The 24,295-nt window shown below is 55.6% G+C and overlaps 2 protein-coding genes across 2 annotated transcripts; one reads left to right on the top strand and one right to left on the bottom strand.

The window, feature by feature from the left end:
* On the bottom strand, positions 1-8,247 carry LOC144241108 (aflatoxin B1 aldehyde reductase member 4-like). Its single transcript, XM_077775542.1, has 9 exons — positions 8,221-8,247; positions 7,884-8,003; positions 7,528-7,804; positions 5,156-5,343; positions 4,848-4,952; positions 2,946-3,042; positions 2,611-2,710; positions 1,950-2,079; positions 1-424 (listed from the first exon to the last, which is right to left on the bottom strand). Exons 1-9 carry the CDS (start codon positions 8,245-8,247, stop codon positions 263-265), a joined length of 1,206 nt encoding a protein of 401 aa, XP_077631668.1. The 3' UTR covers positions 1-262.
* Positions 7,933-24,295, top strand: SLC66A1 (solute carrier family 66 member 1). Its single transcript, XM_077775642.1, has 8 exons — positions 7,933-7,967; positions 12,817-12,985; positions 20,149-20,278; positions 20,881-20,968; positions 21,571-21,713; positions 21,880-21,972; positions 22,437-22,619; positions 23,343-24,295. Exons 2-8 carry the CDS (start codon positions 12,822-12,824, stop codon positions 23,412-23,414), a joined length of 873 nt encoding a protein of 290 aa, XP_077631768.1. The 5' UTR covers positions 7,933-7,967; positions 12,817-12,821; the 3' UTR covers positions 23,415-24,295.

Below are 24,295 nucleotides of genomic sequence, written 5' to 3'. Positions count from 1 at the left end.
TGGGGTTAAGTCAAGACCTGGGCTACAGCCAGGTCAAGTGGCTGCTTTATTCAGACAGGGACTTCCCAAGTGGGCCCCAGCCCCGGCCTTATCACAATCTGACGGCAACTAGGGGCCAGGCAGGAATCTAGAAAAGAATGCATTGATCCAGACAATCAAGAAGACCGCACTAAATCGACTTAAGGCAGACCGGTCAGGACGAGAGAAGAGAAGACGTGACGGAAAAGAGAGAAATCTTTGGCAGCTCGAGCCAGGCGGCGGCCTAGCGGAAGTAGTTGGGACACTCGTGGGCAACCAGGTGCCAGGCTCGCTCAAAGGCCTGCACAACGGCGGGCTCCAGGGGCCCCTCCTCCGTCGCCGCCAAGTTCTGTGCCAGCTGCTCCAGGCTGGACATGCCCAGGATGACCGCGTCCCCGAGGGCACCCTGCAAGGGGAGACAGCCGAGGGTGAACACACAGGCACCGCAGCGACTCCGGCCACACTGCCCTCCCTCCCAGCCCTGCCCCTGCCGAGGCTGGGGCTCTGATGTTTATTCATGCCGTACGCAGTTCCACGAAGAACTCGAGGTGTCTTCAACAATTTTAACTACATGACTCTGTTGAAGCCTCAGTCCTTCCATCTTGACCCAGAGTTTGCTTCTGGGCCTGCACTCGGAGGGCTATGTAACTACCCTCAGGTGCAAGGAAAAACACAAATAAGACGACAAGGGTTAATGCCCCCTGATCGTGGTTATGTATGACACAGCTTGCATATTTTGTCCTTGAGATAACGGCTATTCCTTTGAAACTTCCCAAAACCCTAAACCTTGCCTTCAAAATAAGGAATGTTTTCCTGCACACCAGGATAAGGGCCGCTCTCTTTATCACTTTGTAGCCTTTTTACAATAACTGCTCAATTCTGCTTCTGCACTGCCCACCTGCCTGCTTGCTCATTATTGAAAGCTCTAAGTCCTTGGACTTGGGGCCACACATTTAGAGAGTTCTGTGTTAACTCTGTGCGGTCCCGGCCAGTAATAAAAACTCCCTTAATTCAGCTTCAGTGGTCTCGGTGGGTCTCTGTGTCTCTCGGCATAACAACTCCAAACCCTGTCTTCTCTCTGCTGTCACTCTGCTCATCCTCGGACAGACCTGTGTCCAGAGCCCCATTCTGCCACTGGGCAGCTGTGTGAGCATGACTTACTTATCTCACCTCTCTGTGACTCAGTCTCCTCTATTTTTGGGGCAGTTATGGGAATGAAAAACTATAGAAAGCACTTAGCCCCCATTTATTGAGAAACTACTATATATGTGGCAGGCACCACCCAACTGTGTAAGGCTGTCGCAGGAGAAAAGTCTTAGCTGGGAAGACAGGGGACATGAGAGAGAGGGGGGACCTGAGCTCCCACCACAGACAGAGACTGATGAGTTTTGAGAGATTTTCTACCCCCTGCACAGCTGGGTGAACCCATCTCCTCATGGGGAGAGAGACCTCAGAATTAACTAAATACACGTCTACGAAGCCACATCACGGGCCTGGCGCTCAGACATCTACTCAGAACAATGAAAGAACTGCTCGTCATCAGGGTTGGAGCAGAGAGAAACTTCAGAGGGAAAAACTCCTTAGATGGGGTGCCTGGCGGGCTCAGTTGGTGGAGCACATGATTCCTGGTCTCAGAGTTGTGAGTTCGAGCCCTGTTCGAGACTGTGNAGAATACAGAACAGGGGATTTTTTAAAAAAAAATTTTTTTTTTTTTTTTTTTTTTTTTAAAGTAGACCCCACACTCAACGTGGGGCCTGAACTCACCACCCGGAGATCAAGAGTCACATGCTCTACCGACAGAGCCAGTCAGGTGCCCCCAAAATAAAATCTTCAAAAAAAAAAAAAGAGGAAGAAACAGCTTAGAAGTCGCCTAGAGGTAAGCGTGGCTCTGCTCAAAGGGCAGCAGTGGCACGTCCGGGTCGGGGGCTTACCTGGAGCTGGGAGTGGTGGTACATCCAGCGGAGGGCGGCCGAGGTCATGCTGGGGGCGCTGCTGCCGTACGCGGCCTTCAGGGCCTTCTCCACTAGGGTGATGCCCTCAAAGTGGTGCTCCTTCCAGAAGCTGGGCAGGTGAAGGGGGTGGCACAACGGTCAATCACAGGGGGTCACGCTGGGGCTATAGCCGAAAAGCCAAGCCTGGCAGCTGTGCCCAGCTCACTCTGCACGAGGTGGTCAGAGGGACCTCTCAGGGGACCCCACCGTCAACCCTGCCCTGTCCTGCCCTGCCTTTACTTTCCTTAGTGAAGCAAAGGTAACCAGTACAGGGCAGGGGCGGGGAGGGGGGGCAGGACTCGGCCCCAGCCTCATGAGCGTCAACCCAAGGCTCGCTCTTTCCCTCCCGGCAAGTGGTCGGCACTTCTCAGGGAAGAGCTGTGACTTGGGAGACCCGGTGCACGGGCCAGGGATCCTCATTTCCTCACTGAGGCCCCGAGAAAACCAGAGGCGCCAGAGTTTGGTCACTCCTGCAGGAATCAGGACATGTAGGTCCAGGCATAAGGGAGACCCGGGACCAGGTTAAGCGGCCTCGATGCTTTCCATTTCCAATAAGGGGGACCCCGTACCCCACCCTTCCTGTGTCCCACCCCCAGCTCACCGATTCCTGTAGGTCTCAGCCCAGTTATTCCCGAAGAAGCGGCCCGCGGGTTGTTTCCTGTCCTTGTCCTCGTACTTGTACTTGCCGGTCAGCAGGCCCCCTACGAGAAGACTGTGGTCACACCCGCGGGCCCGCCCTGCTCCCCGAGGCCGTCCTGGACTCGGGTGGGGTGGTGAGGAACCCAGGAGGGATGGGGGACACAGCCCAGCCTCTTCCCAAACCCTCCCTGCCTCCCAGGTCCTGGGCCAGACATCTACCATGTCAGGAAGAGACAGACACGGGGGCCAGGAGTGCCCTCCCACGCAGGGGGAGCCTGTCCACACAGCAGCCCGTACCAGCCAGAGGGTTGTAGGCGTAGAACCTCAATCCGAAGTGCCTGAGGCAGGGGAGGAGCTCCGTTTCCACCTGCCGGGTGGTGGCATTGTACATGCCCTGCAGACAGAAGGGCCAGAGGGACAGGGTGCCGTGTCAAGGGAAGGGACCCCAGCCTTCTTTTAAAACTGTCAGTCAAGGGGCATCTGGGGGGCTCAGTCAGTTAAGTGTCGAACTTCAGCTCAGGTCATGATCTCACAGTTTGTGGGTTCAAGCCCTGCGTCAGGCTCTGTGCTGACAGCTCAGAGCCTGGCGCCTGCTTCGGATTCTGTGTCTCCCCCGATCTCTGCCCCTCCCCTGCTTGCCCTCTGTCTCTCTCAAAAATAAATATACATCAAAAAATATATTTTTTTAAACTGGCAATCAAAACCTGCCCAGGACTTCAGCAGTGATTTCCCCAATCACTGGTGGTGGCAGGGGCTGGGGAGATGACGCTGGGTCCAAGGCATGGAAACCCGAGTGGCTGAATCGTTCCACAAATATCTATCGTGGCCAACCGAGGGCTGGACGCTGCGTTGCGAAACACAAGCAAGTCCAGCCAGGTCTCTGCCTCAGGCTCTCACAGGTGTTAGAGTCAAGTTCAAAACACAAAAGGAAAACAAAAAAACCACAGAAGTAAGTACCCGTCGATAGATGAATGGATAGAGAAGATATGGTACATATACAGAGCGAAGTATTACTCAGCCATATAAAAAAGGGTGAGATCTTGCCATCTGCGACAACACGGAAGGACCTACGGAGAATTACGCTAAGTGAGATAGGTCAAAGAGAGACAAACACCACAGGATTTCACTTACACGTGGAACCTAAAAATCAAATGAACAAACAAAAAAGCAAAAACAGACCCACATAGACAGAGAACGGCCAATTGTCAGAGGGGAGGGGATGGGGGATGGGCAAAAAGGGATGAAAAGGAGCCAGAGGTACAGGGCTCCGGTTGTGCAATGAAATCACAGGGTTGAGGCACAGCGGAGGGAATAGAGTCAATGGTACCGTAACAGCGTTACGTGCTGACAGATGGTGGCTACGCTTGTGATGCGCAGAGCATAGCATCCACACTAATGGGACCAGCATGTTGTACATCTGCAACTGATGCAACACTGAGTGTCAACTCTACTTCAGTTTAAAAAAATACACACACACGGGCGCCTGGGGGGCTTAGTCGGTTGAGCATCTGACTTTGGTTGAGCATCTGACTTCGACTCAGGCAGGTCATGATCTCATGGGTTTCTGAGTTTGAGCCCCGCACCAGGCTCACTGCTGTCAGCACACAGCCTGTTTCGGGTCCTCTCTCCTGCCCTCCCTCCCCACCCCTCCCCTGCTCACTCTTTCTCTCTCAAAAATCAACAAGCATTAAAAAAAAAAAAAGAACTTTTCCTCATCAAAAACAAAAACAAAAAACCTACATACACACAGATAGAAGACACAATAAAGCTGAGTTCTGTGATCACAGGAAGTGCTTACAAACACTGTGAATGCATGAAGATGAAGTCTGGATATTGGAGGCTCCTCTGGGGAAGCGGGAAAGGCTTCCAGATCAAGAGCCATCTAAGTGGGGCCTGAGCACCTGCTTCTACCAGGGAGAAGGGGAGGAGGGGTCCAGGCTGACGCGCACGGAGAGGGAACATGAAGGAAGGGCCTGCGGAGCACACGCGGGCAATGAGGGGAGCCAGGGCCAGAGCGAGCAGGTGCCTGTTGGCCAAGCTGAGGGGCCTGCACTCGTCCCCACGGCACCCGGGAGCCCTCTCCAGGCCGTCGGCAGGGGAGTGGCTGCTAGGGAGGGGGCACAGGAGGCAGCTGGAGGGGCCAGGAGAAGCCGGGATCAGCAGCAGCCCTGCGGATGGGCCCTGCAGCCCCGGCCCTACCTGGTACACGGTGGGCAGGATCCAGCCGTTGCTCTTGCAGAGGGCACAGATCTCGGCCACCTCCCAGGAGGCATAGTTGGAGAGGCCAAGCTCCACAAACCTGCCCTGCGGGGGAGAGGCCTCGGTAAGAACCCGCCACACGGCCCAGGACTCTAGAAAGGGGACCCCCAAGGGTGGGGGTCCAGGGGGTGGCGTCTGCCCCCAGCTCTGTTCTGGGGCTCCCTGGTGCCCCCACGCTCCTGGGTGACGGCGGCAGGCCCAGGAGAGGACTGGCAGGCTACCTCCCGGAGCTTGGGGGCGGGCCTCACCTCCTGATGCAGCTGGTGGCAGGCACGCAGCGTCTCTTCCACAGGGGTGTCATGGTCAGGGGCATGGAGGTAGAAGAGGTCCACCTTGGAGCACTGCAGCCGCTTCAGCGATGTCTCCAGCTGGGCCCGGAGACTGTCGAGCTTCAGCGACTTCCCTTCCCAGGGATTGGCCTTGGTGGCGATTCTCACTTTGAGGAGAGAATGCAATGGCTAAGAGGCTTTTTATGTGACCCTGTCTAAATTATTTGAGCTCTCTGAGCCTCGATTCGCTAATCTGTAAAATGGAGCTGTAACAATGGAACTGTTCTCCTTAGGGAGATCATGAGCATTAAACATGTAAGTTCTCGATGTTCATGGCTGCTGTAATCACTGTTATTAGTCACCAAACTGCTGGCTGTGCCAGGCCCAGCACTAGACGCACACTTGCTCCCTGCTCACAGTCTAAAGGTGATGGTAGGATATGTAAGTACAGTAGAGAAAAGCCGCTGGTGCTAAGGGAGCCCAGAGCACAGGGGTGTGGCCATCCTGGGAATTCCAGGGAAGGCTTCCTATAGGGATGACCCAGGAGCTGAGTCTCTAAGAATGAGTCACAGCCAACACGGAAGGATGGGAAGCACATCTGGGAAGAGCCCGGAGCCTGCTTCAGATTCTGTGTCTCCCTCTCTCTCTGCTCGTGCTCTGTCTCTCTCTCAAAAGTAAATAAACATTAAAAAAAAAAAAAAGAATCCTGGAGAGGTGGAGATGCCTGAACAGGCACACTTCAATCTGAGAGACAAGTCAAAGGCAAAGGCAGGAGGTGATTACAGATCTCCCTCCCCTTCAGACTCAGAGAACTGAGACTGTGTTTTGCCATGCAAGCAGCTTCTAGGAGGGCCCTAACTGTCCGGATCCTGCACTTTTCACACTGGGCGAAGGCAGATCAGCAGGTCACAGGGGAGTCACCAGACCACTTGGGATGTGGGAGGGGACAAGTCTCCACTGCTTCTTGTCCACATCGTCTCCATTCCCCCCACATTTCTCAAATCCTCTGCGTTCCTGTGAACTTTGCCTCAAGTTCAACCTGTGAACTTTGGCTCAGTGAGTGCCTGGAGTCCACGGAGGAAGCAGGCAACAGCTGGAGAAGAAAAACCAATTCAGAAACAAAATCTTCATCATTAAGGAGGGGCAGCTGGGTTAACTAGAAAGTGTGGGTNTAGTGGTGGAGAGGGAGGGAGGCAAACTATGAGAGACTCTCGAACGCTGAGAACAAACTGAGGGCTGACGGGGTTGGAGGAGAGGGGAAGGGGAAGATGGGCATGGAGGAGGGCACTTGTGTGGATGAGCACTGGGTGTTATATGGAAATCAACTTGACAATAAACTATTTAAGAAAAAAATAAAAAAATAAAATATACGTAAATAAGGAAAAAAAAAAAGCGTGGGTCTGATTTTCAGGTCCCCACTCTGTTCCTCCAGTCCCATCAAGCTCGGAAGCCCAGGAGGACCCAGAGGGGGCTCCTGCTCAAGCACTGGGAAGGGCAGAAAAGAGGAGGCACAGTCTGGAAGTAAAAATAACAGCGAAGGTTCACTGGGCCTCCGCACGTGCCAGGCACTTCCAGGGGCATCGGGCTGATGAGAGGCAGTCCCTCCCGTGCACACACATCCTCCACTCAAGCCACACCTGTCTACTGGCCGTCCTTCCACAGCCCAGACTGGTCTGCACAGCTGGATCTTCGGCCCTTGATGCCCCTTTCTTTTATTATTTTCCCAGCAAATTACTGTTGGTCCTTTAAGGCCTGGCTCCAGTATCCATCCCTAGACCTCTCCCTGACCCCCAAAAAAAGCCCTCAAAGTGCTTCCTCTTTCGGGCCTCAACATTCCCTCTTAGACTCTAAGCTCCCTGTGGGTGGGTCAGAGCCACTTTCCCTCCTATAGCCCCGAAACAAACCTCCCACTCCACACTGTCCCCCCTGCTGCCCGAGCTTGCTCTGCGGCCTCTCTCTGGGAGCCAGGGCACTGCCAACTGAAGAGAGCAAAGTCCAGGGACTGATGAAAGACCAGGATGAGAAGAGGGTGCTCAGGGAGCCACGGGCGGCGAGGGCAATGGGGAGAGGGGCGCAGGCAGAGCTCCTGGGGCCCGGTTTGGGGCACCCGGCAGGCTTGGAAGGGGTACTGCATAGCTCTCTCTGGAGACCAGGGCCGCAGAGAGGTGCCCCAAGAAAGCAAGGCGGGGAGGAAGAGAAGAACTAAACCAGGCTCAGGATAAGACTCGGGGCTCCTGAGCTGCAACCCCCAGAGGAAAGAGAAGGGGAGGTCTGCGCCCGGCAGGGGACGCGCGGCTGGGACACGGCTGGGGGCGGCCTGGCGCCGCAGGTGCAGGGGAGGTAGAAGTTACCTCTGCAGTCGCCGCCGCCCAGCCCGAGGCCCAGGCCGCCCAGGATGCCCTCGGACTGGCCGTCGCTGTACATGAAGGCCGTGTCCAGCTCCGTGTGGCCGCGCTCCAGGAAGGCGCGCACGGCCGCAGAGCAAGCCGGTGCGTCCATGCGGCGCCCCTTCTCCAATGTGTCCAGCCCTGTGGCGGGCCGGGCCGGGGCTCCTGAGGCGGCTCGAAGTGGCGACAGCGTCCGGGACCTGGCGTCTGTAGGCCACTCTGGCTCCCAGGGCGTGGAAAGCTGCGGTCGGCGGGCAGCGGGAGTCGGCGCAGGCGCAGGCCGGGCGGCGCTTTAAGGAGGTGCCTCGGGCCCCGCCCACCGGTTTTGGGGGCGGAGTTCGCNGCTGACCTAGGCTGTGCAGACTCAACCCAGAAGCCGGAGCCGGGCGGTGGATCTTGACGCGGTGAGGCAGGTTTGAGGCTGGGGGCGAGTACGAAGGCTGCGGGTCGGGATTCTGGGGCGTCTTTGCCACATTTTCCAATAACCTCCTCCAGCCCCTAGGCCGTCTTGGGGCTTCTGTCCCCTCCTTGGGGCATGAGATCCTGGGACGAGGCTCTGAGCCGGGATTAGATGGCCCTGGGGGGCATACGTTGCCCTCCTGAGCATGGCCTCTCAGACCAGCATGTCCAGGGATTGGCATCTGGGTCCCTGTTCACCTCCTGGTTCTGGCGGACGGGCCCCATCGCGTCCGACGGCTTTGTTTTCTCCAGGGCAGGCTAGGGGAGGGGGCCTCGCGGCGATTGAGCGCTGACCCCAGCAGCTGCCCTGTCATTATCCCCGCCAAACAGGCGGCTCGCGCTGGGCTGAGTCACCAGGTGGCCACGGACCCAGAGGCCTGGAGTGGGTGGTATCCACCAGCGGGGACGCCCCTCCCCTCCACATACGCCGCGGTTCTGTTGGGAGCCCAGATTGCCTCCTCCCCTCAGCCTAGGACAGGTTTTAAAGTGTGTACACGGGGAGGCTGGGTTTGGAAGCCTGAGGACTGGCGCGGGGCTTGTCCATTCAACACTCACCGAAGGCTGCTTTGCGCCAGGGACTCGGGGAGGGCGGTAGAGCAGCGGGGGACACGATGCAACCAGTGTTCAGCCTGTGCCAGGCACCATTCTGATCTCTTGGCCTGAACTATGTCATTTAATTCTGCCGTCTGCGATTCTGCAGTCTAGGAGGTGGATACCTAGGTTATCCCCCCATTGCACAGATTGGAACTCTGAGGCTCAGTCACTTGGCCCGGAGTTCTATACCTTGTAGGCACCAGGCAGGTCAGTTCTAGGGTGTTCTCTCCTCAAACGTAGGTCATCTGAGCTCACAACTAGTTTCCTGCCTTCCTTTCTTCCTTCCTCCCTTCCTTCATTCTTTCCCTTGCTTTCCTTTCTATATTCCCCTCTCTCTGCCTTCCTTTCTTCCTCAACACTTTTGGAACCTTTATTGTGTGGCTGGAGTTTCCAGCCCTGTAGGTCAGTCACAGCTAGGGTGAAGAGAGAGGTAGGGCCTGAAGAGCAAGATTAGCTGAGGAATGTGATAAGCATTCTTCAGGTAGGTGAATGGGGGGAGGGGGAGGGGTGATAGGTGTCATCCAGCCAGGTTTTGCAAGACCTCTTTGAGAGGACATGTTAGAACTGGGTCTCAGTGTCTCCTTACCAGGCCCTCCAGGGGGAGAAGGACACTCCTCAGGGAAGAGACCACATGTGCGGAAGCCTGAAGGCCTGCAGCTTCCAAGGGGAGCATCTCCCTGACTCAGCCTGGGATCCGAGCGAGGAGCTTGCGCATGGCAGGAGATGCCTTCTCCAGCACGGCCTTTCTCAAAGTGGCCGTGTGCACCACAATCAGCCCGGGTTGCTTTTTTTTTTATTTATTAGATTTTATTTTTATTTTTTTAATTTTTTAAGTATTTATTTATTTTTGAGGGAAAGAGAGCGAGAATGGGAGACACAGAATCTGAAGCAGGATCCAGGTTCTGAGCTGTCAGCACTGAGCCCGATGTGGGGCTCAAACCACCAACCACGAGATCATGACTTGAGCCAAAGTCGGATGCTTAACCGACTGAGCCACCCAGATGCCCCAAGATTTTATTTTTAAGTACTCTCTACACCCATGCGGGGCTTGAACTCACAACCCCAAGATCTAGAGTCGCATACTCTACCAACTGAGCCAGCCAGGCGCCCCTGGGGCTGCTTTGTAAACCCAAAGGCCCTGATCTGTAGTCCAGAGACACTGCTCCTGAATTCTGGACATGTGCCCTCCGTGGTTCCCAGACACCTGCTGTGGTCCTTGTCACACCTACGGACGCAGTCAAGCTTTGTTGGAACCCTGGACATCTATTCTCATGGTGCTATTTGGCCAGGAGGTGGGCTCCTTTCCAGAAGCCAGGCCTGGGGCCCAGGCTGGCTCCTTAGCTGGGTCAGAACCTATAGGTGCCTGGCCCTGTGTGCAGCGGCCCTCAGGGGAAGGCCCCTCTAGTCAGGATTCATGCGTGTCTCAGAGTGCCCTGAGCTGTGCATATGCCCTGTGCAGGGATAGGAGACCACCTGTCTGTTCTGGGCCCTCTGAGCCAAGCTACGATCCTCAAGACACCCCCTTCCCTGACTAGGCAGGTACTCACCTTATTTCCTCCCCAAACTGGTGAAAAGGGGGGGATTCGGGGGTGGCCTCAGGGTGGTTGAGCTACTGGATTCTTCCCCAAACAGTCACCAGCTTGCATTGGTCAGGCACTGGGCTAAGAGCCTTATGGGCACTTCATCTGCACCTCAAACCCCCAAGGGGTGAGTGTCATCATCCCCACTTTATAGAGAAGCTCAGACAGTTCCTCACTTGGGCAGGGCCACACGACCTTATCCGGAAAGTGCGGACAGTCTCTGCTACCTCACAGGGAAGTTACAAGGTTGGCGATGTATTAATGAGATGGGCTGGATTGGCACACTCAGGGTCTGTAAGAGGGAGGTCCAGTTGGGAGGTGGCTAGGGGACAGAAGGACTTGCTTTGAAATGCCTTGAGCCCAGCAAAGATACAGTTCTTACCTGGACTGTCTGTTACCCTGGGTGGCCTTGCAGGTGCTAGTAGCAGGTAAACAGGTAACGGGTTAACAGCTCCCACATGGGCCATGCTGAAGGTCAGCAGGGTGGGTTACCAGGATGCAGGAAGAGGCTCTCAGCACCCTTGCTGGGCCCTGCGGATACTGCAGATAACTGAGCACACAGTGACTTGGATGCCCTTACCCCCAGCTCAGGGCCTCTGCCTGTGGCCGGTCACAGTAGGGCTGAGCGTCTCAGACTTCCCAGGAAAAGAAGCTGACTCGCTTCCTTTCCCTCCCCGACGCTCCCAGGGTGCTGCGATCTCAGCACTTCCAAGGGTCCGGCCAGGGTGACAGTCCCTTTGGGTGCTGTGATAAAATGCCAAAGATCAGGTAGCTTATAAACCACAAACTTTGATTTTTTATGAGTTCTCGGGGCTTGGAAATCCAAGTTCAGAGCACCAGCAGATTTGGTGTCTGGTGAGGGTCTGCCCCCTGGTGGTCTTGGAACCATGGAGGACGCGTGTCCAGAATTCACAGGTGGCTGTCTTTTCGCTGTGTCCTCCCTCACATGGCAGAAGAGGTGAGGGAACTCTCTGGGGTCTCTCTCTCTTTTTTTAATCTTTTTTTAAATGTTTTATTTATTTTTTGAGAGAGAGACAGAGACAGCATGAGCAGAGGAGGGTCAGAGAGAGAGGGAGACACAGAATCTGAAGCAGCCTCCAGACTCTGAGCTGTCAGCACAGAGCCCCACGTGGGGCTTGAACCCACAAACCGTGAGATCCTGACCTGAGCTGAACTCAGACATTTAACCGACTGAGCCACCCAGGTGCCCCTGGGGTCTCTTTTATAAGGGCCTTCGTCCCATACATGAGGGCTCTGCCCTCCTGACCCAAGCACCTCCCAACAGCCCCACCTCCTAATGCCGTCACAGGGGTGGGGGTTAGGTTTCAATGTATGAATTTGGGGAGCACACAAATATTTGGTCAGTAGCACAGGGCACTGCTTTATGAGGATCCTGGGACTTCTGAGTAGGAACTGAGGGTGGCTGGAGACAGTCTCAGTCCGGTGAGGAGCGGCTCTGAGCACAGAGGGAGAAGGGGAAGCCTTCTGGCTGCGGGGAGGCCAGGGCAGTCAGGCCAGACCACAGGAGAGCTCGGCCACACGCAGGGACAGAAGCCCCTGGGGCAGCATCGCAGGGTGGCTATGAGCCAACGTGTGGGTCCCAGTCCCCGCTTTGACTCCAGCCTCTGCTGCTTCCTGGCTGGGTACAAGTCACTTCCCTGGTCCCTTAGATGTATCAAGACCCCCCAACCCCCCTGTCCCCGGTCACGGAGTTGAAATGAGGACAGCGTGAGTAAATGCGTGCAAGGTGCTTAGCACAGAGCCGGCAAAGAGCTTAGTGATCAGGGGCTATGGTGCGTCTTGCCCGGTAGAGATGGCGCCATCTGGCTCCACTTTCTCTCCCTTCTCGTGGACTGTCACACAGACAGGGACTGCTGTAGTCACTGCAGGGTGCTCAGGCACCGGGAGGAGCCTTTCCTGCCTGTTCCCGCAACCAGCCACCTTCTGGCTTTGCTGGTGGTGAGAATGGGAAGGTGGCTCTGGACCCTGGGCCAGCAGACATCCCACACACGTTGCTCCTGGAGAATTCTGCGTGAGTGCCACGCTCGGGTCCCAGCCACCTGTGCGGCCCCTGGACCCGCCTGGCCGTTATCCTCTGAGCGATGCTGGCGGACAGCCCTACTTTAAAGGAGACAATGTGCTCAACGGGGCCTGGTCTCAGCCGACCCTCCTGGAGTAATTGACAAAACAGATTGGAAACAACATACATGTTCAAGAGCTCCAACAGGTGCCTCTGAGGGCTCTGGTCTCCGCACTGTATGGACTCCTTTAACCCTGGTGGCACATCTGTATGAGGGCAGCTCTGTTACCACCCCTTTTNGGAGGCGGGGGGGCGGGGGGGAGGTGGCATCTGCCCAAAGCCGCAGCACTAACAAGTGGGAAAGCTGGGATTTGAACACACTTGTCCCTGACCGCAGATCAGCGCTCTCCCTGCCCGTGTCATTGGCACGCGTGGGCTGTGATCTCTGTCCATCAGGCTGATTGTGTCCTCGGGTTCAGAGGCTTGGTCTGTGCCAGGTGTTAAAACTGGGGATGTAGCTGGGAGGCCGTGGGATGCAGAACTGCCAGAGCTGAAGGCCCCCTCTCTTTCTCCTTGTATGACCCTTCCTCTGTCCCACAGCGGCCATGGTCTGGAAGAAACTGGGCTCCGGCAACTTCTCCAGCTGCCCCAACGGCTCCCTCGAGTGGATATGGGACGTGTTTGGGGAATGCGCCCAGGACGGCTGGGATGAGGCCAGCGTGGGCCTGGGCCTGATCTCCATTCTCTGTTTTGCGGCATCCACTTTCCCGTGAGTACCGGCAGGGGTGTGCGGGCGGGCCAGGGGTGTGGGGTGGGGCCATGGCTTCAGGCACTGTTCGGAGGGGCCTCTCCAGATTCAAGGTCATGTGTGCTCCCTCCATTCCCACTCACTGACTTCCAGCCTGCCCTGGAGGGCCCTGCTCTGAACCCCACCCTAGGCTGACACACAGATGATAATAACAAGAATATGAACCTTTGCTGCTGTGTGTTCGGGGTCCGCTGTGTATGTGGCTGAGTTCCAGGCGCTTGACATGTTTTTTACTTCATTTAATCCTCATTAAGAACAACCCTGTGAAATAGGACAGCTACCGTCCCTGCTTTATGAGGGAACGGAAACCCAGAGAGGCTAAGTGACTTGCTCGAGGTTGCACAGCTAGAAGAGAGGAAGCAGAGGGGTGGGAGGGCTGAGATGCACCAAGCCCCAGCCCTTGTGCTGTGACAGTGTGGCAGGTGCGACAAGCAGTGATTACAAAACAGCGTGGCCACTGCCATGACTTGGGAACGAGGACACACTGTAACCTAGGAGAGTCACTTTGCTGCTCCGTACCTCAGCTTCCTCATCTGCAAAATGGGAATGTTGTTCCCTAGCTGCCGGGGCTGCGAGGAGGATGGCGGGAGGGAGAGTACGTAAAGCACCGGGCTCGGGCCCTTTGCACGTGCGGACAACCCCATGGCTGGACGGAGCGTGTGCCGGTCAGGGACGCTGGGACATGTGAGGTCAAAAGAGCTCAGCAAGGGCCCTGTAATGTGAGGCCTTCTCCACTGTCACGAAACGTGCTCTTCATCCTGAGGGAGAAAGATAAGGATTTAATCAGGAGCTCGGCATTTTTCTAAAACAGCTTTATGGAGAGATAACTCGCATACCATATTACTAGCCTATTTACATGTATAATTCAGTGTTTTTCCGTATAGCCAGAGTTGTGTAACCATCGCCTTAATCGGTTTTAGGACATTTTCTTCACCCTAAAAAGAAAGCCCCAAAGCAATGAGTCATTCCTTATTTCCCCTGAAACTCCCGGGCCCTGGCAACCACGAGCCTTCTTTCTGTCTCTATGGATTTGCCTACTCTGGACATTTCGGGTAAATGGAATCATGGAGTATTCAAAAGCCTGGCTTCTTTCACTTAATGGCACGTCTTCAAGGCTCCTGCGTATTTGGCAGGTGTGAGGACTTCCTTCCTGTTTGTGTCTGAATAATATTCCAGTGTGTGATCCCCCACCTTTTATTCATTCATTCATTCATTTATGGGCATTTGGTCTGTTTCTACTTTTTTGGCTCTTAAAGTTAAGGCCACTGTGAGCATTCATGTGCAAGTTTTTGTGGGTGCATGTGTTTTCACTTCTCTTGGGTATATGCCTAAGTAGCGAAGTTGCTGGGTCATGTGGTAACTCTGTGTTTAGTCTTTTAAGGATGTTTAAAAAACATTATTAAGCCCTAGTGTCATGATGTGGCCTGGCCCTGGTGATGTCATTGTGGGCCTGCGGTTTTTTTCATTTTCTCTCTCTTTTTCTTTAAGATTTCTTTTTTCATTTTTATTTTTAATGTTTATTTTTGAGAGAGACACAGAGAGACAGAGCACGAGTTGGGGAGGGGCAGAGAGAGAGGGAGAGACAGAATCTGAAGCAGGCTCCAGGCTCTGAGCTGTCAGCACAGAGCCCGACGCAGGGCTCGAACTCACAAACCCTGCCATCATGACCTGAGCCAAAGTTGGATGCTTAACTGAGACACCCAGTCGTCCCTTTTTCAAAGATTTTTATTTTAAGGGATGCCTGGGTGGCTCAGTTGTTAAGCGTNATGAGCAGGGGAGGATCAGAAATAGAGGGAGACACAGAATCTGAAACAGGCTCCAGGCTCTGAGCTGTCAGCACAGAGCCTGACGTGGGGCTTGAACCCACGAACCATGAGATCATGACTTGAGCTGAAGTCGGACACTTAACCGACTGAGCCACCCAGGCGCCCCGGTTTTCTTTTTAACAGGGAACTGCCAGACTGTTTTCCAAAGAGGCTGCACCATTTTACATTCCCAGGAGCCATGTGTGCGAGATTCCAGTGTCTTCAAATCCCCATCGATGCGTCTTTTCTTTTCTATTGGAGCCATCCTAAAGGGTTTGCAGTGTTACCGCATCATAGCTTTGATTCATATTTGCCTGATGGCTAGTGATGTTAAAGTAGCTTTTCATGTGATTTTTGGCCATTTGTGTATCTTCTTTAGAAAAAGGTCTATTTAGACCCCTTGCCCATGTGTCAAGTAGATTATTTGTCTTTTTGTTCTTGAGTCATAAGGGTTCTTTATGTATTCTAGATACAGCAGCCTAATCTGACACATCATTTGCAAATATTTTCTCCTCTGGGTTCTCTTTTCACTTTTGCGATGGTGTCCTCTGAAGCACGGAGTCCTACATTTGGACAGTGCCCAGTTTAAATCTTTTTTTTCTTTTGTTGCTTGTGCTTTTGGTGTCCAATCTAAAAAAGCATCGTAGTCTAATCCAAGTAACAGAGATTTGCCCTTAACGTAATTGGGGCGCAGGGGCACAAGAGCACCTGGCCTCGGGGGTCCCACCCAGACCGGGTTCGGCCACTCACCGCTGACAGAATCCGCAGGCAGAGACACTGAGTGGTGGTGAACCGGAAACGGAATTTGTTCTGTGAGGCTGACCCTGGGAAGACCTGGACTCGCATCCGAAGGACTGTCTCCATGGTGCTGAAAATTNCTCACCGCTGACAGAATCCGCAGGCAGAGACACTGAGTGGTGGTGAACCGGAAACGGAATTTGTTTCTGTGAGGCTGACCCTGGGAAGACCTGGGACTCGCATCCGAAGGACTGTCTCCATGGTGCTGAAAATCCGTCTAGGTTTATATAAGAAAAATGTGCGGACAGGGGTCAGTGGGTACGTGCTGGTGGGCAGTGAGGGTCAGGTCAGTCCTTGTCATGGGGTCCATCATTCCGGGTCTTGCTGACTCAGGGCCGTCTTTGTTGCCCGTGGGGGTAGTTTCGGTTCCCTTCCTGGGATGCTTTGCCCACAGGGTCTTTTTGCCTGAGTTCTGGGATGAGCTGGAAAGAAGAACTTAATCAATTAGAAAGTTTGAGGTCAGAATGGACACAGGTGTAGCCCTCTTTCATTATCTTTTCTTCTAAGAGTTCTCGAGACTTACCTGCTTCTGACACCAGCGTCCACGTGTATTTTTTCCCCACACCACCAAGCACTCAACTCAATTTGGACCCTGTCTATGCTGGGACAGCGTCTGATCCCACAGGTTAAGGGCTCAGTCCCACAAGATTGCCCCTCCCCCTTCAGAGCTTACTTGCAAGTCTAGCTTGTCACCTGTGCTTCTGGTAGGTGTAGACAGAGCGACAGATCAGACCCACTGGGGTTTGATTAATTTGCTAGAGTGGCTCACAGAAGTCAGAGAAACTTTTTACTCACCGGGTCACCAGTTTATCACAAAAGGATGTAACTCACGGACATCCACACGGAAGACATGGAGCTTTTAATTGCTCTCCCAGCACACCACACTCCCTGAATCTCCACGGGTTCACCAACCCGGAAGCTCTCAGAACCTGTCCGTTTGAATTCTTATGGAGGCTTCGCTACACAGGCACGCTTGAGGAAATCAGGGCCATTGATCTCCAGCCCCTCTCCCGTCCCCAGAGGTGACTGGATTGGGCCTGAAAGTTCCAAGGGTTTAATCACATCCTGGTGACCAGCCCTCCTCGTTGGATGACCCAGAAGCTTCCCAAAACTTGACCTCATGAACATAACAAAAGTCACCTTTCTTGTTCTAATCACTTAGGAAATTGCAAGGTTTTTTAGGAGCTCGCTGCCAGGAACGGGGGTGAAGACCAAATCTAGATTTCTTATTATAAATCGCAGCATGACAAACTCACTTTTAAATTTAGGTCTGTTAAAAAACAAAATTCCGCTGAGCAGAATTGAAGATCCAGGTGCTATGAAGCCATTCACGAATTGGGCAGCAATTCATCTAGCAAACAGATGTTCTAAGGAGTTTTATAAAATGCAAAGTTATTATAAGGAAGAGGGTGGGGCAAGACATTATTAGCAGGAAAAAGAGAGAGAGAGAAAAGGTGATATCAGGTAAATTCACTTTCTTGCACAGGGTCTCACTTGGTACATGACCTCATCTTCCTTTGGTGGGGGATGGAGGGGACAGATTACCTCATTGCTGCTGATCAGAAAATTCCTGACCAATTAAGACCAAGTTTCTGGGAGAGGTTGAAATGCAATTAGGTTAGTGATTAAGCCCCTGTTTGGCCTGAGTGACTCCATCTTGGGCTGGTGGTTTTCTTTCTGATGGGTCTTTGCTACAGTTTGAGTTATATTTGTATATGGTGTGAGGATGGTGTGAGGTGAGGGTTCCATCTCTTTCTTTGGCACGGAGATACTAGTTGTCCCAGGACCCTGTTTTTAAAAGACTATGAGGGGCGCCTGGGTGGCTTAGTTGGTTAAGCGTCCGACTTTCGCTTAGGTCATGATCTCGCGGTTCGTGGGTTCGAGCCCTACGTCGGGCTCTGTGCTGACTGCCAGCTCAGAGCCTGGAGCCTGTTTCAGTCTGTGACTCCCTCTCTCTCTNTGACATTGTTACTGAATTGGCTTATTCCATTGGGGGCACGTTGCAAATAGTCAAAACAGATGTCATCCTTGCCTTTGCAGGGCTTCTATTCTGGCTCCCTTTATTTATTTATTTATTTAAAATTTCATATGTTTTGTTTTATATTTGAGAGAGACAGAGTGAGCAGGGGAGGAGCAGAAAAAAGGGAGACACAAAATTTGAAGCAGGCTCCAGGCTCTGAGCCATCAGCACAGAGCCCGGTGTGGGGCTCAAACTCATGAGCTGTGAGATCGTGACCTGAGCTGAAGTTGGTGCTCAACCGACCGAGCCAGCCAGGCGCCCCTATTTATTTATTTTTAAGTTTATTTATTTATTTTGAGGGAGAGAGAGTGTGCATACTGCCAGTGGATGAGGGGCAGAGAGAGAGAGTCCCAAGCAGGCTCTGAGCTGTCAGCACATGACCCACTGTGGGGCTTGACCTCACAAACTGTGATATGACCTGCTGGCTCCCTTTAAAAGGCTGTCTGGGAGGGGCGCCTGGGTGGCTCAGTCAGTTAAACATCAGACTCTTACTTTTGGCTCAGGTCACGATCTCACAGCTAGTGAGCTCAAGCCCCACATCAGGCCCTGTGCTGACAGCATGGAGCCTGCTTGGGATTCTCTCCCTCTCTCTCTCTCTGCCCCTCCCCTGTTCTCTCTTTTTCAAAACAAAGAAATCAACAACAAAAGGCAGTCTGGGAGTCACAGGGAAGAAGGACTGGAGGCTGGGGGGGCCACCCCGCAAGAAGCCATGTTAGCGGGGATTGGAGAGGCTCTTCACAGGCTGACCGGACAGGCATGGGCGACTGATGAGGCCGAGGGGCCGAGATGCCTTGTTCTAGGGTGAGAGCTTCTCTAGGACTATCTGAGGAGCTGGCTGAGTAACGAGTGAGGGGGGTCAGAGGCTGGAAGGCGAGCCCCAGGCGACAGCAGGAAGGCCAGTCCCCTTCCCGCTCCTCTGCAGGACTCAGTCTTTCTCGAGGGTGGCAAAATCACTCCCTGAAATTTATGGGGTCTTCCCAGGTCACGTGTCCCAGAAGGGCTTTCGGGGCCATAGGATCGACCTTAACTCGGGGCCTCCATGGTGCCAGGCCTGTGCTGGACACCGTTCCTGCCCTCACGAAGCTTGAGTCCCGGAGGGACGGGGATGTCCCAGGTTACAGAGGAGAAGTAGGAGACACTGGCGAGCTCGCTGCAAGGAAGCCGGAGGGAGGAAGTGATAGTTCTTGAGCCGAGAAGCGCAAAGAGGAAGAGGAGGGAGTGGGCCGGCCGCCGTGAAGAGGCTGGAGAAAGGGAAATGGGTCCTGGTGGAGGGGGCGGGGGGACAGCCGGACCTGGGGGCCATGTGAGGACACGTGGCTCCTCACTGCACGGCAGTGGAAGGCTCTGACCGACTTTGGCAAGACCGGGGTTTTAGAAAGATCCTTAAGAGGGAGGACAGAGAGTTTCGAGGGGGAACCGGGCACGGATAGGAGACTCCGAGGTGGCTGGACCGGCAGGGGGCGCTCAGCAGGAGGCGGCGAGGGAGGGGTGGCCGCGGGGAGAACCAGGCCATGCCCTCTGCTTCCTCAGTTTCTGACGTGGGTGATGGCGGAGGAGGAGGGGCCGTGAGGTGCCACTTAGTCTCCTTTAATTTAAATACACACCAACGACTAAACAGAAATGTAAAGGCTTAATGGCAGTTGTGTAAAGGTTAAGGGCCACTGGAGCCTCAGGGTCTGGCTGTGACAGGACGTGCCCAGCCCCCATGAGGAGTGTGGCTACACCGTCCGGCCCTGTGGGGGTTCTTTGAGGACTGAGTCCAGACGCACAGAGGACCCAGAATTCTACCCATCGTTGGCACTGAGCTCACGCTGAGACTTGGCCAGGGGTCCAAAGAGAGCCTTTGGCAAAACCCCCAGTGTATCAGAAGCCACTGGCCTAGTGACAGAGAGCTCTGGGGGGTCCCAGCCCCGGCCTTCCCCATTGCCCTCCCCCCCCTTTTTTTTTTAATATTTGCTTATTTTTGAGAGAGAGAGAGAGTGTGTGTGAGCTGGGGAGGGGCAGAGAGAGAGGGAGACACAGAATCTGAAGCAGGCTCTAGGTTCTGAGCTGTCAGCACAGAGCCCGACACAGGGCTCGAACTCACAAACCGTGAGATCATGACCTGAGCCCAAGTCCAATGCTTAACCCACTGAGCCACCAGGTGTCCCTCCCATTGCCCTTCGAAGGTACAGGCTGTGGTCGGGCCCATCTTCTCAGCAGCAGCTCCTGGAGATCATGCAGCCCCAGCCTGTGCTTGCTGCCACCATCCTTTGAACCGCCTCCCCCTCCTCAGAAGAAAGACCTGTGAGTGGTCTCAGGGCCTGGCACAGAACTTCTGGACCCCGTGCAAACTCCACGTTCCCGCTGGGAGACACCAGGGTGCCCCAGAGGGGGATCTGAGTACTGCTATGGGTGATTCTGGAAAGAGGCACCTCCCACAGGGTTCCCGGGTGACTTCCCGTCCTTCCGCGGCCCCTGCCCCCCTCCGCCCTGAGTGTCGTCTCCTTCCTCTGCCACAGCCAGTACATCAAGGCCTGCAAGACAGGCAACATGGACCAGGCGCTCTCTCTGTGGTTCCTCCTGGGCTGGATTGGCGGAGACTCCTGTAACCTCATCGGCTCCTTCCTCGCCGACCAGCTGCCCCTGCAGGTGGGCCAGACGGCGGGCAGGTGGGCTGCCTGAGACAGCCAGCCCGGGGCCCCCGTTCCAGCGTCCTGACCCGGGGTTCCATCTGGCCACGGCCCCACCCCACGGAGAGCGTCCTCTGCCCTGCCGTGCGGCGTGACGAGGGGTCGGTCGGTGCCCTTGTCCGGGCCTCAGTCTTTCCATCTGCACAATGAGCACATCAAACCAGAGGAGTGCTCTGGGGTGTTGAGATCCTGGCCGAGCTGTCAGGGTGCGGGCCCCAGAGGAGGCAGGATTTCCTTTGGGGGGTCCAGGCGCCGGGAATCACAGGATTCCACAGCCTTCCCCAGGAGGACTGTAAAGCCTGGATGCCTCCTGTAGCAGCCAGGCCAGAGCCCTCACTTGACCTCCGAGTCCCGGTCTGTGGCCTCCACGTTTCCTCCCTCTGCCCAGGCCGGGCCCTCTGCCTGCCTCATCTCTGCCAGGTAGAGACTGCTCCCCTCCTTCCCAGAGGAGGAGACGGAAGGTCAGAGAGGTGAAATGAGGTGGTCGGGCCAGCCGGTGGCTGACCCAGCGCGGCCCTGCGGGCAGGTCCGCGGAGCCTGGGAGCCCTGTTTCTCTTGCAGACCTACACGGCCATATATTACGTCCTGGCGGACCTGCTGATGCTGTCGCTGTACTTTCACTACAAATTTAAGAAACGCCCCTCGCTCTGTGAGTACGGGGTCCCTCTGTCGGCCGCGCTGGGGACAGCGGGAGAGCGGGCAGCCTGGGAGGAAGTGGGTTTCTCATTGCTCAGTGATGAACCCAGCGATAAACTCAGATAAACTCAGCGTCAGGCCTTATCTGCAAGCCTGAGCCTCAGCCGGCCAAGATAGAGGCTGGAGGGCCATTGGCGCTTCCGGGCAGGACCGCAGGGCCTCCCCTTCTCTGGAGCTCTCGTCCAGCAAACGTGGCTTCAGCTGCTTCTCGGTGCCTGGCCCTGGGCTTGGAGCTGAGGAACAGGCCCTCACTGCCCTTGAGGATTGAGGAGGGGGAGGTCAGAGGGAGGCACTTGGGGGCGAGGCTGTCTCACTAGCACTTCCGCGCGGGGTCACCCCCTCTCATGGTCCTACTGCCTTTGTCTCTCCTTTACAGCCCTAGGAGAAGGGTGCTATTACTACACCCATTGCCTAGATGAGGAATTAAAGCTCAGAGAGGTTAGATCGCTTGCCCAGAGTCACACAGCCACTGAAGGGCAAGGTCAGGACTCAAGTCCTGGTCTCTTTGCTGCCACCAATGACCTAACCTCAGCTTTCCTCCTGCCTCGTGCCCAGTGTCTACCCCCATCAATTGTCTGCTGCTGTTCACCCTGGCAATGGTGTGTACCTCCCCGCTGCTGAAGGGCGCTGGCCCTGCGACTGCGCCGAGCAAGGTCTTCCGGGGCCGGACGCTCCTGTCCGTGGAGCCAGGCAGTAAGGTGAGGTGTGGGTCTGGTGGGTGGACAGTGGGTTGGGAACCGGCTCGGTGTCCCAAGGACCCTGCTCTGCATGGCCAGGGGGGTGGGCATGGCCCTCTCCCAGGGAGCCTGGGGTCTCAGGCTGCTCCTCTGGCCTGTTAGGCACTGAGCACCCCTTCCCTTCCAGCCCTTCACTCGGCAGGAAATCATCGGCTTCGTCATCGGCTCCATCTCCAGCGTTCTCTACCTGTTCTCCCGGCTGCCTCAGATCCGCACGAACGTGAGCCTGGGGCAGGGGTGGGCGGACCGTTTGGGTTGAGGTGTGGGGTCCTGCAGAAGGTCTGGGCCCGCATGCACTGTCAGCAAGCGAACCCAGTTCCCGAAGCCTCGGTCTCTGCCTCTGGGAAGTGGGCATGGGCCGTTTGTGGGCACATGTCCTGTGTGTGTCTCAGAGGAGCGGGAGGTCATGTGACGTCAGGGGCTGGGCCCAGAGTCCTGAGAGCAGGGGAGAGAGTGGCGTGTTGGGGCTGGGGAGGCTTGCGGGTCAGCGAGGGTCCCGGTGGGGCGGGAGAGCGGGCCATCACGGGAGCAGTGTCCCGTGGGCCCTGAGCAGGCGTAGGAGTGCTCACAGGGAGACATGAGCTCAGTGCATGCCCAGGGTGATGGGGACATGTGGACAGTGACAACCCAGGTGACAAGAGCCCTGTCTGTGGCTTCTGACCCCACCCCCTCCTCACCCCCCAGTTCCTGAGGAAGTCAACCCAGGGCGTCTCCTATTCGCTGTTTGCATTGGTGATGCTGGGGAACACGCTCTACGGGCTGAGTGTGCTGCTCAAGAACCCCGAGGTGGGTCAGAGTGAGGGCAGCTACCTGCTGCACCACCTGCCCTGGCTCGTGGGCAGCCTGGGCGTGCTGCTGCTGGACANGGCAGGGCAGCCTTCTCCTGCACACGGCTCAGCACCCACCCATCCAAGCACCCCGCTAGGCACCAGACCCGGCAGTGAGCAGGAACAGAATGGCCCTCACTTCAGGAAGCTTACAGCTCAGTGAGGGAGCAGTTAGCACACATGGAGTGATCAGAGTGTAGCGCCCGAGGGCTGTTGTAGTTTAGAAGGTCAGCCAAGGCCACCGCATTCCGAAGAGGTGCCTGGGTAGCTCAGTCGGTTAAGTGTCTGACTTCAGCTCAGGTCATGATCTCATGGTTTGTGAGTTCAAGCCCCACATGGGGCGCTGTGCTATCAGCACAGAGCCTGCTTGGAATCAACTGTCCCCTCCACTCTCTGCCCGAATCCGCTGGTGCTCTCTTCCTCTTTCTCTCAAAAATAAATAAACATTAAAAAAAAAATTAAACTGCCCCCAGGGAGAAGAAGAAGTCAGGCAGAGGCAAGGGAGGGGTGGTCTAGACTCAGCTTGTGCAAAGGCCCTGAGGAATAAGGGGAAATCAGCCCATCCAGGCCAGAGGAGTGCAAGCTGGAATGTGGAGGCAGCTGTCCCTGAGAGCCTTGAAGGAGGGGCTGCAGCTTGAGACCTTGGCGTCTCAGAGTGGGAGTGACTGAGAGGAACGGGAGCAGCTCTGGAGGGAGCCAGGGCTGTCCGGGGCACATCCGTCCCAGCCTCTGCTCGGTTTGGCCTTGACACTGGCCCCTCTAGATCTCCATACAGTTCCTGATGTACAGGAACGCTGCCACCTCGGCAGAGCGCCAGCCCCTGCTCCACAGCTGACAGGGCCCCAGGCCGCACCCAGGACGAACCAGACCTCCAGATGCCACACCCAGGAAGGGACAGCTGTGGGCAGACACGGTGCTGCCGACCCTGGACTGGACCGTGGAGGAAGCCCAGGGGGCCTTGACCTCCCCGCCCAGCTGCCTCCCCACCTGCCTCCGAAACCCCTTGGCTGACTCTCCCCGGAGCCCTGACCTACCGACTTCGGGGAGTGGGGAGTGAGAGGGGCGCCAGGGCCAGCCCCCCACCCTCTTGGGACACACGCTAGCGTCTGAGGCCTCTGTCCCTGGGAGCCTCAAGGAGGGCCTGCAGCTGAGACCTCGGCCTCTCAGAAGACATCAGCTCCCCTCCCTCCGTCTGCCCTCCCCCCGCCCCCACTCCAGAGCGGGACGCAGGTGCAGCCGGGTGCACTGGGGCCTTCCTCGTGACTCCGAACAGCCTGGAAATGGTACCTCCCGGCGAGACCTCTTTCTGTCCTCATTCCCGAGGTGCTGGGGTCTGGGCTGCTCTGGGCGACAGCAGTGGATGGGGATCCGGGCCCCAGGTGGGGACCGAAAGGTCAGGGGATATGGCAGAGCCGAGCAGGAGCATCCTGGGGACCTCTGTTTTTCTCACCTGCTTCTCATGGAGAGAGGACACAGCAGCGAGGATGACGCTCTGACAGGCTCCCGGCCCCTCTGTGCTCAGGAAGAAGCAGAAAAGTTAAGGATCAGATCTTGGTTCTGCATCTTAAGCTTGTCTGCGCCTCAGTTACCTCATCTGTGAAATGGGACGACATTACTGTTTCGTATTTCCTTCCAGGATGGTGTAATTAATGGAGGTTAGCCCCCAAGTCTGGCATGTGGTAAGAGAATAATAAAGGTTAACTTTGGTAATTTTCA

This window comes from Crocuta crocuta, unplaced genomic scaffold, assembly GCF_008692635.1.
Source record: "Crocuta crocuta isolate KB4526 unplaced genomic scaffold, BGI_CrCroc_1.0 scaffold127, whole genome shotgun sequence".
Lineage (NCBI taxonomy): Eukaryota > Metazoa > Chordata > Mammalia > Carnivora > Hyaenidae > Crocuta > Crocuta crocuta.
This window is presented reverse-complemented; position numbering and strand designations above follow the sequence as displayed.